Here is an 18,238-nt window from a genome sequence, read left to right as displayed (position 1 = left end):
AAAAATTAAACCCTGTTATGGCCCAACTCGGAATAGGCTGAGAGGGGAGCCCTAGACTCCATCCTCACCTGATCGTAACAGAAATTTGGGGGCTAGCGTCTGTGATTGGATCCACAGACAAATGAGAAATTGGAAGTGGGAAATCAAATTGATCCCAATCAAAAAGAGAAAAGATTTCAATACAGTTTTTCTTGTGGTTGTGTGTGCTAGAATACTCACATATCTGCAACTGAAGCCAGTAAGAGAGCTGAGGTGGCTCGAGTTAGCTAGGGGGCAACAGAGTAACCCCAGTGAAAGCATGGCCAATATCTTCTTCTTTGGCTTCCTTGTCTCAAGAGACAATGGGTAAGCGCCTGGAGGTGGTCAGTGGTTTGTGAAGCAGCGCCTGGAGTGGCTATAAAGGCCAATTCTAGAGTGACAGACTCTTCCACAGGTTCTGCAAATAAAATTGGTTGTTGGGGCTGTTACACAGTTGGCTCTCCCCTTGCGCTTCTGTCTTTTTTCCTGCCAACAGCTAAGTCTCTGCGACTCACCACTCTTTAGCCTGCCTTTATGGCTGTCCACCAGCTCTGGCGATCGCTGGCAACTGACTCCCACGACTTGTGATAAATGTCACAGGACTTCATGTCGCATTTGCAGACGTCTTTAAAGCGGAGACATGGACGGCTGGTGGGTCTGATACCAGTGACGACCTCGCTGTACAATGTGTCCTTGGGGATCCTGCCATCTTCCATGCGGCTCACGTGGCCAAGCCATCTCAAGTGCCGCTGGCTGAGTAAGGTGTATATGCTGGGGATGTTGGCCGTCTCGAGAACTTCTGCGTTGGAGATACGGTCTTGCCACCTGATGCCAAGGATTCTCTGGAGGCAGCGAAGATGGAATGAATTGAGACGTCGCTCTTGGCTGACATACATTGTCCAGGCCTCGCTGCCGTAGAGCAAGGTACTGAGGACACAGGCTTGATACACTCGAACTTTTGTGTTCCGTGTCAGTGTGCCATTTTCCCACACTCTCTTGGCCAGTCTGGACATAGCAGCGGACGCCTTTCCCATGCGCTTGTTGATTTCTGCATCGAGAGACAGGTTACAGTGAAAGAGATGGCCAGTATAGAGAATAGTAATTCAGGGCTGTGTACTGAATTGTTAAAATTTTCTCAACTGATCCCAAAATTCAATGAGGGAGACATGGAAGGATTTTTTGTATCTTTTGAGAAACTTGCAAGGCAGTTAAAGTGGCCAACTGAGACCTGGACTTTTCTGCTGGAAAGTAAGCAGACAGGAAAACCCCAAGAGGTTTATTCCTTGTTGCCAGATGAGAGTTCATCAAATAATGAACTGACAAAAAATGCTTTAATCGGGGCATATGATCTAGTATCGGAAGCCTATCGCCAGAAGTTTCGAACCCTCAAGAAGCAAGCTGATCAAACTTACTTGGCGTTTGAGAGAAATAAGCAGCTGGCTTTTGACCAGTGGTTGAGGGCTCTTCAAGTGCAGCCCAGCTATGAAAACCTCAGAGAGGTAATTCTGCTAGAGGAATTTAAAAACTCTCTCCCACTCTCCATAAAGACTCATGTAGATGAACAGAAAGTTCATAGAGCCCGGCAAGCCGCAGTTCTGGCTGATGAGTTTCCTCTAATGTACAAATCAATTCCCCACGGGAAAACCTTTCCGAATCACCCCCAAAAATCTGTAAAGGACAAAGGGTGGGAAGGTGATAGAAGCCCAAGCAGTCCTGGGAGAGAGCGAAAAGCAGCAGGCACTGCGGGCCCTCCTCCAGCCAAAAAGGAAGGTGCTGTAAGTAGGAGTGAGACACGGAGACCTGTGTGTTTCCATTGCAATAAGACAGGTCATCTAAGAGCTGGATGCTGGAAACTATGGTGTAAACCTGTAGGGTTAATCAGGGAACGTCCGCTCAGAGATGGAAAGCACAGCAGAACAAGCTGTGGCTTTAACTGTAGCAGTGGTAAGACCCAGAAGACATACTGCTGTAGGTGCAGGAAAATTCAATAGTGTTCCTGAAGGCTATCAGGACTTTGTGTCTGAAGGGAGAGTAACTCCGTACCCATCGAGTGGGGCAAGCAAGCTCATAGTAATCCTCGGGGGCACAGGGGCCTCTTGATCCCTTTTACTGGGAAAAGGCCTGACCTTTCCTCCAGAGAGTGCAGTAAATACCAGAATGGTGGTGAATGGTATTGGAGGGCAATGTGCGCCTGTACCTTTACACCCGGTGCACTCTGAGTTTGACCTAGTTTTGGGACCAGTGACTGTCGGGATTGTCTCTAGTTTGCCTGTGGATGGGGTTGACATGCTCCTAGGTAATGATCTGGCGGGGGTGAATGTGGTAGCTTCCCCAGTAGTGATAGAGAGACTGCAGGAGATCAGAGAGACATGGAAGTGGCAAGAGACGGTTCTCTGCAGTTCCCCTGAATGTGTAATGAATTGGGCCATGATCAAACCAGCTCCCCCAGAGGAAACTGAATTGGCACTGCAGGCAGATGACCATGAGGTCTTTCTGTCTGAAACTTTCTTTGGAAAGTTAGAGGACTCAGGAATGGATTAAGTTAATCTTCCCTCCCTGAGGCTCAATGAGCCGACCCAGTCTTGAGAGAGTTAGAGTTCTGATGATGGGTCACTCACCTGAAATGTTAACTCTGCTTCTCTCTCCACAGATGCTGCCAGACCTGCTGAGTATTTCCAGTATTTCTTGTTTTTATTATATATTGAGAGAGTTAACACAGGTTGCCCAGACTGAAATTGAAGCAGTGGGTGTGCCTGATTGCTATTATTTAAAGAATGAGGTACTGATGAGGAAGGGAAGTTCTCCTCACAGACCTGAAGACAAAGAGAGGATGGGGATATTTGTGGAGCCTCCTCCTCCTGTTAGTTGTTTAATTTGTCCACCACCATTCACAACTGGATGTGGAAGGACTGCAGAACTTAGATCTGATTTGTTGGTTGTGGGATTACTTAGTCCTGTCTATCACACGCTGTTTACGCCTTTTGGCAGGCAAGTAGTCCTGGGTTGTAGCTTCACCAGGCTGACACCTCATTTTGAGATATGCCTGGTATGCCCTCCTGCACTCTTCATTGAGCTGGGGTTGGTCCCCCAGCTTGATGGCAATGGTAGAGTGGGGGATACGCCAGGCCATGAGGCTACAGATTGTGGTTGCATACAATTCTGCTGCTGCTGATGGCCCACAGCACCTCATGGATGCCCAGTTTTGCATTGCTAGATCTGTTTAAAATCTCTATCCCATTTAGCACGGTGGTAGTGCCACACAACACGATGGAAGGTATCCTCAATGTGAAGACAGGACTTCGCCTCCACAAGGACTGTGCGGTGGTCACTCCTACCAATGATGTCATGGACAGATGCATCTGCAGCTGGCAGATTGGTGAGGGTGAGTTCAAGTAGCTTTTTCCCTCATGTTGGTTCCCTTACCAACTGCCGCAGACCCAGTCTAGCAGCTATGTCCTTTAGGACTCAGCCAGCTCGGTCAGTAGTGGTGCTACTGAGCCACTCTTGGTGATGGACATTGAAGTCTCCCACCCAGAGTACATTCTGTGCCCTTGCTACCCTCAGTGCATCTGCCAAGTGGTGTTCAACATGGAGGAGCACTGATTCATCAGCCGAGGAGGTAGTGATAGGTGGTAATCAGCAGGATATGTCCTTGCCCATGTTTGACCTGATGCCGTGAGACTTCATGGGGTCCGGAGTCAATGTTGATGACTCCCAGGGAAACTCCCTCCCGACTGTATACCACTGTGCCGGCACTTCTATTGTATCTGTCTTGCAGGTGGGATAGGACATGATGATGATGGTAGTGTCAGGGACATTGTCTGTAAGGTATGATTCTGTGAGTATGACTATGTCAGATTGTTGCTTAACTAGTCTGTGGGACAGCCATCCCAATTTTGGCACAAGCCCCCAGATGTTAGTAAGGAGGTCTTTGCAGGGTCCACAGGGCTGGGTTTGCCAGTTTTGTTTCCAGTGCCTCGGTCAATGCCGGTTGGCTCGTCCGCTTTCATTCATTTTCTTAGTCTTTGTAGCGGTTTGATACAGCTGAGTGGCTCACTAGGCCATTTCAGAGGGTATTTAAGAGTTAACCACACTCCATGATCTTTGATATCTAAAAGGATCTAGATTTATGAGCCGCAGCCTTTTTCTTTTTTTTTAAGAGATACAGCACTGAAACAACATATTTGTACTGAACCCTCTTTAGCCCTTCCTTGAATGTCTCCCAGTGCTCTGACACTGATTTACCTCCAAGTAGCTGTTTACAGTCCACTCTTGCCAAATCATATCTCAGTTTAGTAAAATTGGCTGTTCCCCAATTTAAAACTTTTACTCTTGATCTATCTTTATTCTTTCCATATCTATGCCAAATCTAACTGAATTATGATCACTACCACTAAAATACCTCCCACTGATACTCCTTCCACCTGCCCAGATTCATTCCCTTAAACTAAGTCCAGAACTGCTCCATATCTTGTTGGGCTTGCAATGTATTGGTTAAAAATGTTCTCCTGATTGCATTTTAAGAATTCTGTGCCCTCCGTGCCTTTTACACTGAATTTATCCCAATTAAAGTAGTTGAAATCCCCTACACTTATTGCCCTATTGTTTCTGTACTCAGCAATTTGACTATCTGTTTGCTCTTCTATCTCCCTCTGACTGTTGGGGTGTCTTCCTTCTGAATCTTTGTTCAGGTTTCCACCCGCCTGCCAAAATAGTTTAAACTATCCTCAACAGCACTAGCAAATCTCCCAGCCAAGATATTGGTCCCAACCCTGGTGAGATGCAACCCATCCGACTTGTACATGTCCCACCTCCTGCAAAACCAGTCCCATTGCCCCAGGAATTTAAAGCCCTTCCTCCTGCGCCATCTCTCCAGCCACACATACACTTGCACTATCCTCCTATATTTGTACTCATTACTGCATGGCACTAGGAGTAATTTGGAGATTACTACCTTTGAGGTCCTACTTTTTAATTCCTTTCTTGAAATCCCTCCTCTCTCTTTCTACCAATATGGTCTCTGACCTCTGGCTTTTCACCCTTCCTTCTCAGGATACTGCTCAGTGACCTCCTTGACCCTGGCACCAGGGAGGCAACATACCATCCTGGAGTCACATCTGCAGCTGCAGAAACACCTGTCTGCTCCTCTAACTATTGAGTCCCCTACCACTATTTCTCCTCAACTGAAACCCCCCGCCCCCTCCCCTGCCAGCTGAGCCACCCACAGTACCATGAACTTGGTTCTGGCTATATTCCCCAGAGGGGCCATTGCCTTCACCAGTATTCAGAACTGAACATTGATTGGAGAGCAAAATGCACTCAGAGGACTCCTGTACTACCTTCTTGGTCCCGCTTGACTGTCTTGTGGTCACTCTCTGCCTGCACCCCCTTAAGCTGCCAAGTGACCACATCCAGAAACATGCTACCCAGCAAGTTCTCAGCCTCCCTGCAACACCCTCAGTACTACACTAGCATGTCAGCCTTGATTACTTAAGTCCCTGGAGCAGGACTTGAACCCATGATCTCCCACTCAGAGGCAAGTTTGTTACCACATTGCCAAAGCTGACACACCAGATTCTCCAGTGTGTACAATATGGTGAAGTATTTGGGTAGATTTTGGCTTTGTGAAATAGTGTAGCATGGGTAATAAAAGCAAAATACAGCAGATGCTGGAAATCTAAAATAAAAACAAGAAATGCTGGAAATACTCAGCAGGTCTGGCAGCATCTGTGGAGAGAGAAGCAGAGTTAGCGCTTCAGGTCAGTGACCCTTCATCAGAACTGGGTAGAATGGGTAATAGTGAGTCCACAGGCTGATTTACACCCTTCTGACTTTTATTTCATTTGCCTTCCTAACAAAAGCAATACGAGGGAGATCTTGGAGTGTCTTTGCTACAATATGCTTACTCTCTTCGGTGGGGGGCATCTGGTATTCAGTTAACAATATGAAAATATATCACTTTGTGTTTATGTACTGGAGATGTGATGGAATCCCTTGTTACAGGTATCCATTCTACACACCCAGTGGGAACCTAAGTGCCCTGTGTGTGGACAGTGAGCACAAAGTAGTGAGGAGATTGCTCCGAGAAGTGAAGACCGGGTATGTAACAATCTCCTTAACTTAGTATGTGTGTTTTCCACAAAAATTCCTCTTCTGAATTAAGAATGATCAACAAATTATTACCACACCCAATGCTCTTTATTATGTCTTAGCATCAGAATGTCCCCCAACAGACCCTAGAGGTTCAGGGTTCATTCCCAGCCTGTGCTGTTAACCGATCTCGATGAAACAAAAAAAACTTGCATTTATATAGCATGTCCACTGAATGTCCCAAAGTGCTTCAGAGTCAATGAAATACTCTAGAAGAGTAGCCACTGCTTTAATGCAGAGATTCTCAAACTGGGGTCCATGCACCTTGCAAGGAATCTGCAATACAGGGCCAGCTTTACAGGTAGGCGACCTCCCAGGGCACAGTGGTGATGAGTAAGCAAATGAGCAGCGAACACAGGTGTGCTCCTGCTATTCCCCTGCTCCCCTAGTGCTTTCTCTGAGATCTGCTTCCCCATGCTGAAGTGCGCTCTGCTCCTGCGTTCTCTCCACATTTGCTCTTTCTGGGTTCTTCTTCTCTCCAGGCTCCTGCTCTGTGGGCTCCTACGCTGTTCTTTGTGGGCTCCTGCTCTGCTCATTCCGAGCTCCTGCTTTTTTTCTCTCTCAGCTCTTGCTCTGCTCCCTCTAGGCTCCTGTTATGTTCTCTCCGGGCACTTGCTCTGCTCTCCTGCATTGGTCGGTTTGTGCCCCTGCTCTGCTCTCTCTCTCCACCTGCTCTGTTCTTTCCAGGTTCCTGCTCTGCTCTCCTTCTCTGTTCCCTCTACGGGCTCCTGTTTTGCACTCTCCAGCCTCCTGCTCTGTTCTCTCGCATTGTTCGGTTAGCGCTCCTGCTCTGCTGCCCTCCTGCTATGTTCTTTCTAGGCACCTGCTCTGCTCTGTCTGAGCTCCTGCTCTATTCCATCTGGGCTCCTGCACTGTTCTCTCTGGCCTCCTGCTCTGCTCTGCTCTGTTCTCTATGGCTCCTGCGTTGTTCACTCTGGGTGCCGGCTCTGGTCACCTGCTCTGCTCTCTCTGGGCTGATGCTTTGCTCTGTCCAGGCTCCTGTTTTGTTCGGTTTGTGCCCCTGCTCCATTCTCTCCGGGCACCAGCTCTGCTGTCTCTGGGCACCTGCTCTGTCTAGGCTCCTGTGCTGTTCACTCCAGGCTCTGGCTCTGTTGTCTCTGAGCACCTGCTCTGCTCTCTCTGGGCTCCTGCTCTTTTTTCTCAAGGCTCCAGCTCTGCTTTTTGCAGGCTCCTACTCTGTTCTGTCCAGGCTCCTGCTCTTCTCCCTCTGAGCTCCTTCTCTGTTCTCTCCAGCCTCCTGCTCTCTTCTCTCTCAGCTCCTGCATTGTTCGGTTTGTGCCCCTGCTCTGCTCTCGCTGGGCTCCTGCTCTTTACTGTATGGGCTATTGCTCTGCTCTCTCTAGGCACCTGCTCTGCTCTCTCTGGGCTCCTGAGCTGTTTGCTCCAGGCTCATGCTCTGCTCCAACATTGTTCAGTTTGTGCCCCTGCTCTGCCTGGGTTCCTGCTCTTTTTTGCAGGCTCCTACTCTGTTCTGTCCGGGCTCCTGCTCTTTCCTCTCTGAGCTATTGCTCTGCTCTCTCCACTCCTGTGCTCCTGCATTGTTCGGTTTGTGCCCCTGCCCTGCTCTCACTGGGCCCCTGCTCTTTTCTCCCGAGTTCCTGAAACATAGAGAGATACAGCACTGAAACAGGCCCTTCGGCCCACCGAGTCTGTGCCGACCAACAACCACCCATTTATACTAATCCTACATTAATCCTATATTCCCTACCACATACCCAACATTCTCCTATCACTTACCTACACTAGGGGAAATTTATAATGGCCAATTTACCTATCAACCTGCAGGTCTTTGGCTGTGGGAGGAAACCAGAGCACCTGGCAGAAACCTACACGGTCGCAGGGAGAACTTGCAAACTCCGCACAGGCAGTACCCAGAACTGAACCCGGATTGCTGGAGCTGTGATGCTAACCACTGCGCCACTGTGCCGTCCTGCTCTGCTCTTTCTGGGCTCCTGCTCTGCTCTGTCTGCGCTCCTGCTCTGTTCTGTTCGTGCTCCTGCTCTGTTCTCTCGGGCTCCTGCTCTGCTCTCTCGGGCTCCTGCTCTGCTCTGTCTGCGCTCCTGCTCTGTTCTGTTCGTGCTCCTGCTCTATTCTCTCCGGGCTCCAGTGCTGTTCTCTCCAATCTTCAGCTCTGGTCTCTCTGGGCACCTGCTCTGTTGTCTCTGGGCTCTTGCTCTGCTCCGTCCACTCTCCTGCTCTGTTCACTCCGGCACCGGCTCTGGTCTTTCTGGGCTCCGGCTCTGTTCTCTCCGGCCTCCTGCTCTGTTTTCTCTGGGCTCCTGCTCTGCTATCTCTGGGCTCCTGTTCGATGCACTCCTGCCTCCTGCTCTGCTCTCTCTGGGCTCCTGCTCTGTTCTCCCTGGGCTCCTGCTCTGCTCTCTCTTGGCTCCTGTTCTGCTCTCTCCGGCCTCCGGCTCTATTCTCTCCGGGCTCCTGTGTTGTTCTTTCTCAGCTCCAGTTCTGTTCTCTTCAGCCTCCAGCACTGCTCTGTCTGTGCTCCTGCTCTATTCTGTTCGGGCTCAAGCTCTGTTCTCTCTGGCCTCCTGCTCTGTTCTCTCTCGGCTTCTGCTCTGCTCTTTCTGGGCTCCTGCTCTGTTCTCTCTCGGCTTCTGCTCTGCTCTGTCCAGGCTCCAGCGCTGTTCTCTACAGGCTCCTGCTCTGTTCTCTCTGGGATCTTACTCTGCTCTGTCCATGCTCCTGATCTGTTTGCTCCAGGCGCAGGCTCTGTTCTCTCTGGGCTCCTGCTCTGCTCTCTCTGGGCTCCTGTTCTGCACTCTCCAGCCTCCTGCTTTGCTCTCCCTGGCTCCTGCTCTGTACTCTCCGGGCACTTGCTCTGTTCTCTCTGAGCTCATGCCCTGTTCGGGCTCCTGCTCTGCTCTCTCCAGGCTCCAGCGCTGATCTCTCCGGGCTCCTGCTCTGCTCTCTCTGTGCTTCTGCTAAGCCCTCTCTTGGCTCCTGCTCTGCTCTCTTCGGGCTCCTGCTCTTTTTTCGCTGGGCTCATGCTCTGTTGTCTCCAGGCTCCTACTCTGCTCTGCTCTCTCTTCAGGCTCCTGCTCTACTCTCTGTGTGCTCCTGCTGTTTTTTCGCTGGGCTCATGCTCTGTTCTCATGCTCTGCTCTCTCTGTGCTCCTGCTCTGTTCTTTCTGGGATCTTGCTTTGCTCTGTCCAGGCTCCTGATCTGTTCACTCCAGGCGCAGGCTCTGGTCTCTCTGGGCTCCTGCTCTGTTTTCTCTGGGCTCCTGCTCTGCTCTCTCCGGGCTCCTGCACAGCTCTCTCTGGGCTCCAGCTCTGCTTTGCCCAGGCTCCTGTTCTGTTCACTCTGGGCTCCTGCCCTGCTCTCTCTCGGCTCCTGCATTGTTCGGTTTGTGCCCCTGCTCTCCTCTCGCAGGGCTCCAGCTCTGTTCCCTTTGGGCTCATGCTCTGCTCTCTCTGTACTCCTGCTCTGTTGTTTCCAGGTTCCTCCTCTGCTCTCTATGGGCTCCTTCTCTGTTTTCTCCATGGGCTCTTGCTCTGCTCCCTCTGGGCTCCTGCTCTGTTCTCTCAGACTCCTGCTCTGCTCTCTTCGGGCTCCTGCTCTATTCTCTGTGTGCTCTTGCTCTATTTTCTCTGGGCTCATTCTCTGTTGTCTCCAGGCTCCTACTCTGCTGTCTTCTGGCTCCTGCTCTGCTCTGTCTGTGCTCCTGCTCTATTCTGTCCGGGCTCCTGCTCTGCTCTCTCCGTGCTCCAGCGCTGTTCTCTCCGGTCTCCTGCTCTGTTCTCTCTGGGCTCCTGCTCTGCTCTCTCTGGGCTCCTGTTCAGTTCTCTCTGGGCACCTGCTCTGTTGTCTCTGGGCTCTTGCTCTGCTCCATCCGGTCTCCTGCTCTGTTCATCCGGGCACCGGCTCTGTTCTCTCCGGCCTCCTGCTCTGTTCTCCCTGGGCTCCTGCTCTGTTCACCCTGGGCTCCTGCTCTGCTCTCTCTCGGCTCCTGTTCTGCACTCTCCGGCCTCTGGCTCTATTCTCTCCGGGCTCCTGCTTTGTTCTTTCTCAGCTCCTGCTCTGGTCTCTCCGGCCTCCTTCTCTGTTTTCTCTGGGCTCTTGCTCTGTTCTCTCTGGGCTCCTGCTCTGTTCTGTCCTGTCCAGGCTCCTGCTCTGTTCTCTATGAGCTCCAGCGCTGTTCTTTCCATGCTCCTCATCTGTTCGCTCTAGGCGCCGGCTCTGTTCTCTCCGGTTTTCTGCTCTGTTCTCTCTGGGCTCCTGCTCTGCTCCGTCCAGGCTCCTGCGCTGTTCATTCTGGGATCTGTCTCTGTTTTCTCTGGGCTCCTGCTCTGCTCTCTCCGGGCTCCTGCACGTTTCTCTGTGGGCTCCTGCTCTGCTCGCTCTCAGCTTCTGCTCTGTTCTCTATGGGCTCCTGCTCTGTTCTCTATGGGCTCCTGCTCTGTTCTCTCTGGGATCTTGCTCTGCTCTGTCCAGGCTCCTGATCTGTTCGCTCCAGGCACTGGCTCTGGTCTCTCTGGGCTCCTGCTTTGTTCTCTCCGGGCTCCTGCTTTGTTCACTCCGGGCTCTGTCTCTGTTTTCTCTGGGCTCCTGCTCTGCTCTGCCCAGGCTCCTGCATTGTTCACTCCGGGCTCTGTCTCTGTTTTCTCTGGGCTCCTGCTCTGCTCTCTCCGGGCTCCTGCACAGCTCTCTCTGGGCTCCAGCTCTGCTCTCTCTGTACTCCTGCTCTGTTGTCTCTAGGTTCCTGCACTGCTCTCTATGGGCTTCTTCTCTGTTCTCCCCGGGCACTTGCTCTGCTCTCTCTCTGCTCTCCTGTTCTGATCTCTCTGAGCTTCTGCTCTGATCTCTCTGGAATCCTACTCAGTTCTCTCCGACCTCCTGCTCTGTTTTCTCTGGGCTCCTGCTCTGTTCTCTCAGACTCCAGCTCTGCTCTCTTCGGGCTCCTGCTCTACTCTCTATGTGCTCCTGCTCTTTTTTCTCTGGGCTCATTCTCTGTTGTCTCCAGGCTCCTGCTCTGTTCTCTCACGGCTCCTGCTCTGCTCTGTCTGTGCTCCTGCTCTATTCTGTCCGGGCTCCTGCTCTGCTCTCTGTGCGCTTCTGCTGTTTTTTCTCTGGGCTCATTCTCTGTTGTCTCCAGGCTCCTGCACTGTTCTCTCTGGGCTCTTGATGTGTTCTCTATGGCTCCTGCTCTGCTCTCTCCATGAACTTGATGTGTTCTCTCCGGGCTCCAGCGCTGTTCTCTATGGGCTCCTGCTCTGTTCTCTCTGGGATCTTACACTGCTCTGTCCAGGCTCCTGATCTGTTCGCTCCAGGTGCCGACTCTGTTCTCTCCGGTCTGCTGCTCTGTTCTCTCTGGGGTCCTGCTCTGTTTTCTCTGGGCTTCTGCTCTGCTCTGTCCAGGCTCCTGCTTTGCTCTCCCTGGCTCCTGCTCTGTATTCTCTGGGCACTTGCTCTGTTCTCTCTGAGCTCATGCCCTGTTCTCTCCAGGCTCTTTCCCTGTTCTCTCCGGATTCCTGCTCTGCTGTCTTCGGGCTCCTGCCCTGTTCTCTCTGGGCTCCTGCACTGTCCTCTCCGGGCTCCTGCTCTGCTCTGTCTGTGTACCTGCTCTATTCTGTTCGGGCTCCAGCACTGTTCTCTCCGGGCTGCAGCTCTGGTCTCTACGGGCTCCTGCTCTGCTCTCTCTGTGCTCCTGCCCAGCCCTCTCTTGGCTCCTGCTCTGCTCTTTCTGGGCTCCTGCTCTGTTCTCTCTGTGCTCCTGCTCTGTTCTCTTCGGGCTCCTGCTCTACTCTCTGTGTGCACCTGCTGTTTTTTCGCTGGGCTCATTCTCTGTTGTCTCCAGGCTCCTGCTCTGCTCTCTCTGGACTCCTGCATTGTTCGGTTTGTGCCCCTGCTCTCCTCTCGCAGGGCTCCAGCTCTGTTCTCTCTGGGCTCCTGCTCTGCTCTGTCTGTGTTCCTGCTCTATTCTGTTCGGGCTCCTGCTCTGCTCTCTCCGGGCACTTGCTGTGTTCTCTCTGGCTCCTGCTCTGTTCTCTCTGGGCACCAGAGAGGTGGCAAGGCTGCCTGATCCAAGGCCACAGAAGTCATGAAAGGTCTTAATGGCAGTCATTTCACTAAGGTAGTCACATTTTAACAATTGCTTGGACTGAAATCTCTGACATATTTAATATGTTAGAAGTAATTGATGCCTATGGTGATGGCAAATGGTTGGCACCGTTTTCCTGATATAGGTGGCTGCCTTTGATAAATGTGGATGGTGTAAGTGTTGGGCTCGTACTGTCCTTTCAGACGGATCTCTGTTGAACTATGGCCGGCTACACTATAGACCCTGTTACAATAATAGCAATTAAACTGACATAACCTTTGTATTTTGTTAAAGGTCATTCAGAGATTCAAACATTTTAATTGGCCTGCGAGGAAGAGGCAACAACTGGGCTTTTGGTGAGATTCTGAGATGTAATTTAGGCTTTTAAAGCTGAAAGACCTCAATCTTCCTTATCTCTCTTTTTATCAGTACTGTTATAATTGGTGCTGTTCCAAACTTCTTTCCTCTTGTTCCTCCTAAGTTCCAGATATCTTGTCCTACGCACTCTTCCTCCTTTTTACATCCTCACTGTGTTGAAATCAAGAAGCATTGCACATTTTTCAACTCCCTCATCCTTTTCCTCCTCCGACAATCTACAGCTCTAAAGCCAACTTTGGCGTCAGCTAACATGTTTGTGCAAGTTGTTGTTGTAGTTGTATCTCATCTTTTCTCTTTTCAGACCTTGTTGTCCTGTCAAGTAGGCCGTGGTCTTTTATATAGACATCAGGTTTTTTGCTCTTTCCTGTAACTGGAGGTATTCCCTGAAGGATAAAATCATTAAAGACTTTTCTGGGAGTCAGTTCCAAAATCATTTCAGATGGCATTAAGAGCCAACCACATCCTGTATGCCAGACCAGATTGAGCTAATTGGGTTCCCTTCCCCGAACGTCATTAGTGAATCATTTGGGTTCTAAGTTGAATCCAGTCACATACCTGGTAATTTTTCCTGGTCCCAGTCCACAAATTATGAACTATGGGATATAAACTCACAACTTAATAAAATGGTTACAGCACAGAAGAAGGCCATTCAGCCTGTCGTGTCTGTGCCAGCTCTTGGCAAGAGCCTATCAACTACTGCCACTCCCTAGCTCTTTCCCCGTACCCCTGCAATTTATTTCTCTTCAGGTGCTTATCCAATTCCCTTTTTAAAGTCACAATTGAATCTGCTTCCATTACACTCTCAGGCAGTACATTCCGGATCCTAACCACCTGCTGCATAAAAATGTTTTTCCTCATGTTGTTGGTTCTTTGCCATTCACTTTATATCCATATCCTCTAGTTTCCAACCCTTCCGCCAATGGGAACAGTTTCTCTCTATCTCCTCTGTCTTGACCCCTAATGATTTTGAACACTTCTATCAAATCTCCTCTCACTTTCTCTTCTCTAAGGAGAACAACCTCAGCTTCTCCAATCTATTCACGTAACTTGAAGTCCCTCAACCCTGGAACCATTCTCGTAAATGTTTTCTGCATCCTCTCGAAAGCCTTCATATCCTTCCTAAAGTGTGGTGCCCAGAATTGGCCATAATACTCCAGTTAAGGCTGAATCTTATAAAGATTCATCATCCTACTCCTCCTAATTCGTATGTTCGTATCATAACTTCCTTACTTTTGTACCCTATGCCTCTATTTATAAAGCCCAAGATCCCATTTGCCTTATTAACAACTTCCTCAACCTGCCCTGCCATCTTGAACAATTTGTGCATATATACTCCCGGGGTCGCTCTGTTCCTGCACCCCCTTTGGAATTGCACACATTAATTTATATTGTCTCTCCTCATTCTTTCTACCAAAATATATCACTTCGCACTTCTCTGCATTAAATTTCATCTACCATGTATCCACCCATTCCACCAACCTGCCTGTGTCCTCTTGAAGTCCATCACTATCCTCCTCAGTTCAGGATACTTATAAGTTTTGTGTCATTTTGAAATTGTACCATGTACACCTAAACCTAGGGCATTAATATATATCAAGAATACATGAAGATGAAAAAGATCTTGGTGTCTTAGCAAACTTGATGCTCAACGTGTCCAACCAACGCAGAGTAAAAATCAACAAAGCCAACATGATGTTGGACTCCTTAGCCAAAACATTAGGATATAAATCAGAGGATGGAATGATCAAACTGTACAGGGCTTTGGTCAGACCAACCTTGAGTACTGTGTCCAATTCTGGTTGTCAAAAAACAAGGGAGATTTTCAAGCCCTGGAGGCAGTACAGAGAAAAATCACAGGGCTGATTCAGAGTGTCAGGAGCTCGGCTTATGATGAAAGATAGATAGTAAATAGTATAAGTTGTATATTCAGAACACTACTTCAATCTACATCATGACAGGGAAGGGAAACCTATGACCACTAACTGGTCTGGGCCCACATGTGATTCCAGTCCCACACTACATGGTTGACTCTTAATCCTTTTAGGGCAACTAGGGACGGGCAATAAAGGATGGCATTGCTAGTGTCACCCACAGGAACAAATTAAAAGAAAGATAATGGGATATGGGTTCAAATTGGTGAAAGGTAAATTTAGTGTTGCTGTCAGGAATATCTTCTTCAACACATGGAATGGTAGGGAGTGGAGGCAAAAAGTAAGCTGGTATCATGGGGAGTTGGGGAGGAATAGTGTAGGGCCTTTATGGATGGATGAGTTGGTGGCACATGGACAGCTTTCCTCATTAATATTTATCTTGTTTATACAAATTAAAGGTGGTTATATAAATGATTTACAAAAAAAACGTTAGGCCCTCTTCACCAGTACAGATGCAGTCTTTAGCCGATGTAATGCAATTTTAACGCATATGCACAGACACACACAGATGTCAAGATCTTGGAGAGGGTGCAGAGCAAATTTCACTAGAAGGATACAAGACATGAGGATCTTCAGATATGTGGAGGGTCTAGAGAAGTTGGAGATGTTCTCCTTAGAGCAGAGACGGTTAAAGATAGTTTTAATGGTGGTGTTCAAAATTCTGAGGGGTTTGATAGAGTAATTAAGGAGAAACGGTTCACTGGCAGGTGTGTTGGTAACCAGAGGACACAGATTTAAGATAAAGGAACTAAGGGGAAATCCATAGAATTTTTAAAGCAGGGGGCTGTTGTGATCTGGAATTTACTGCCAAGAAAGGTGGTGGAAGAAGATCCAATAGTAACTTTCAATAGGATTTGGATATTAACTTAGAAAAAAAGTAGGGGTATGGGGAAAGAGTAGGAGAGTGGGATTGATTGGATAGTTTATTTCAAAGAGTCAGCAGAGGCCTAACGGAACGAATGACCTCCTTCTGAGCTGTATATGATATATATAATATCTATATATATACATACACACACCATATATATGTATACATATATATATATATGTACACACACACATATCAATTTCAGCAGGGTTCACTGAATTTTTACTCCTCCTCTCTCTAACCCAGGGCAATTACAATCTAAGATGAAATAAATTACAGTAACCCAGACCAGACTGGGATTAAAAGTTCCACATATGGGCTCAACACACTGGAAAGTGCTATTACCTAATAAACCATTAGATGAGCTCAATTTTCCCATCCAAACCGTAACACATCCAAGCCCTTGTAGATTATGTCCTAAACAGTGCAAGGTTGAGGAAAGGTTAGACAGTGTAAGCTAAGTAGTGCTGAGGGTGGAGAGGTGGAGCAGCACTTAGTTAAGGACAGGCTGAGCAGCAGATGGGGAACAATTGGCTGAGTAGTTATTTAATCAGTACCGGTGAGCGCCAAGTAGCACTGTTCAGACATCTGATTAGCACGACAGTTCAGGGCTTGCAATTTTTTTGATCATTCTAACAGGATTGCACTGTATGTAAATGATTCATATTGATCCAGTGAGGCCTAACAAGCCATAATCTATTCACAGGGTATCATGGGCTGCGGACGGAGGATGACAACAGTTTGCTTCACTGCACCATGGACAGCTTTCGGAAAGAGGTGGAGCGACGAGACAGTTACAGTGGGGCCATACTGTTGCACAGTCTGAGTGGTGGCACAGGGTCTGGTGAGCAAAACAAACAGGTCAAAGGTTAATCAAACAGCTGGAAGACAGAACTGGTTTCAACAGTCCTCTGCTACAGTGAATTATGTGTCCTATTGTGAAAGGTCCACTTGGTATGACTCTCGCTTCTGAATCCGAAGGTTGTGGGTTCAAACTGCACTCTAGGACTTGAGCACATAATCCAGACTAACACTTCAATGCACTACTAAGGGAATTCTGCATTGCAGGAGATGTTGTCTTTCAGGTGAGATGTTGAACTGAGGCCCCCATCTGCCTGTTAAGGTGGATGTAAAAGATCCCATGGAATCTTTTTTGAAATGCAGGGGAGTTATTCCAATGACTCCCAATGAGAATTTCACTGTCACGTAATATTAAGCAGGCAGTTTTGCTTTCAGTCTCCCAATTTCAGGTTTTTCAACAATATGGGCATACGAAAACATAAACAGGAAAATAAAATAGGACCAACTAGCCCATCCCATATGTGATGAGGATCACAGCAAGAGTCTCCATACTCTTTAGGTGCCACATAGCCTCTACATAGGAGACCACGTTGACCATGTCTTATATTATTTGCTACTTACCTCTTGTACAAGGTGATCTCTGCCTCAGCCAAGCTCCAACTACCACTTGAAAATATTAGCATTCACCATAAAGGACAGCAATTTGCTCCACAGGTCTACGATTCTCCGTGGATAGAAGAACCATCCAACATCTAATCTATTTCTTGCTTTGTGTAATTTATAGTCATGATCCCTGGTCTTCCCCAAATATAGCATAGAATCATAGAAATATACGGCACAGAAGACCATTCACTCAACATGCCTCTGCCAGTTCTTTGATAGAGCTCTCCAATTAGTCCCATTCCCTGCTCTTTTCCCACAGCCCTGCAAATTTTTCCCCTTCAATTATTTAGCCAATTCCCTATTGAAGTTACTGTTGAATCTGCCTCCACCAACTTTTCTGGCAGTCCATCTCAGATTATAGCAACTCGCTGAGTAAAAGATTTTTTCCTCATGTTGCCTCTATTCTTTTGCCAGTTACCTTAAATCAGTGTTCTCTCCTTACTGACCCTCCTGGGAACCGTTTCTCCTTACTTACTCCATCAAAACCATTCAATGATTTTGAACATCTCTATCAATCTCGTAAAACCTTCCCTGCTCTAAGAGAACAATCCCAGACTCTCCACATAACCTATCTAATTGGAATAATTTGCTAGAAAGTGCAATTCAATTAGTCCTACTCCCCTGCTCTTTTTCCATAACCCTGCAATTTTTTCCTTTTCAGGCATATATACAATTTTCATTTAAAAGTTACAAATGAGTCTGCTTTCACCACCCTTTCAGGCAGTGCATTCCAGGTTGCAACAACTCGTTGAGTTCTGATGAATGGGACACAAGGCAGACATTCTAGTTTTTGAAACCAAAGAAACCCCCTGTAATCATTTAACAAACAAATTGATGCTATGACTGGTGAACTATAGGTCCTTCGGTGAGGGGATGGCCTCCCTCATCTTGTGTCCATCTTATGAGTGCTCCGTTTTTGGAGGGGGTGTCCTTTTGGTGAGAAGTTTAGCTGAGGCCCCATCTACCTGTTCTGATGGACATTAAAATGCCACAATATTATTTGAACTGGGACAGGGAGATGGTCTTCTAGCCAACATTTAGTCAGTATTGAATCTGCTTCCATTACCTATTCCGATGGTGCATTCCAGATCACCAGCTGGAAATGCTTAGCCTGTCTGCCGAGAAACAGAAGTCAGTCATATATTAGATTTTCAAAGGGCTTTTAACAAGGTATCGTACAGTAAACTCATGACGAAGATCAGAGCATGTGTAATCAGGGGACAAATAGCAGAATGGATAGCAAGTTGGCTACAGAACTAGAAGAAAAGAGTAGGGTTTATGTGTAGCTACTCAGGCTGGCAAAAGAAGGAAAGTGGGATTCCACAGGGATTGGTGCTGGGACCACTGTCGTT

The 18,238-nt window shown here is 48.2% G+C and overlaps 1 protein-coding gene across 4 annotated transcripts in view; it reads left to right on the top strand.

The window, feature by feature from the left end:
* The window catches only part of LOC137369868 (tubulin delta chain-like), a 109,400-nt gene that overhangs the window by 41,763 nt on the left and 49,399 nt on the right, over positions 1-18,238 (top strand). For all 4 annotated transcript variants that reach the window (XM_068031513.1, XM_068031515.1, XM_068031512.1 and 1 more), the window contains 3 exons: positions 6,022-6,117; positions 12,540-12,601; positions 16,129-16,266. In XM_068031513.1, coding sequence (XP_067887614.1) covers positions 6,022-6,117; positions 12,540-12,601; positions 16,129-16,266 — 296 coding nt within the window. The remainder of the gene's footprint in view (positions 1-6,021; positions 6,118-12,539; positions 12,602-16,128; positions 16,267-18,238) is intronic.

This window comes from Heterodontus francisci, chromosome 5 (genome assembly GCF_036365525.1).
Source record: "Heterodontus francisci isolate sHetFra1 chromosome 5, sHetFra1.hap1, whole genome shotgun sequence".
NCBI classification, from domain to species: Eukaryota; Metazoa; Chordata; class Chondrichthyes; order Heterodontiformes; family Heterodontidae; genus Heterodontus; species Heterodontus francisci.
Note: the sequence above shows the minus strand (reverse complement) of the source record. Positions and strands in the feature narration are given on the sequence as shown.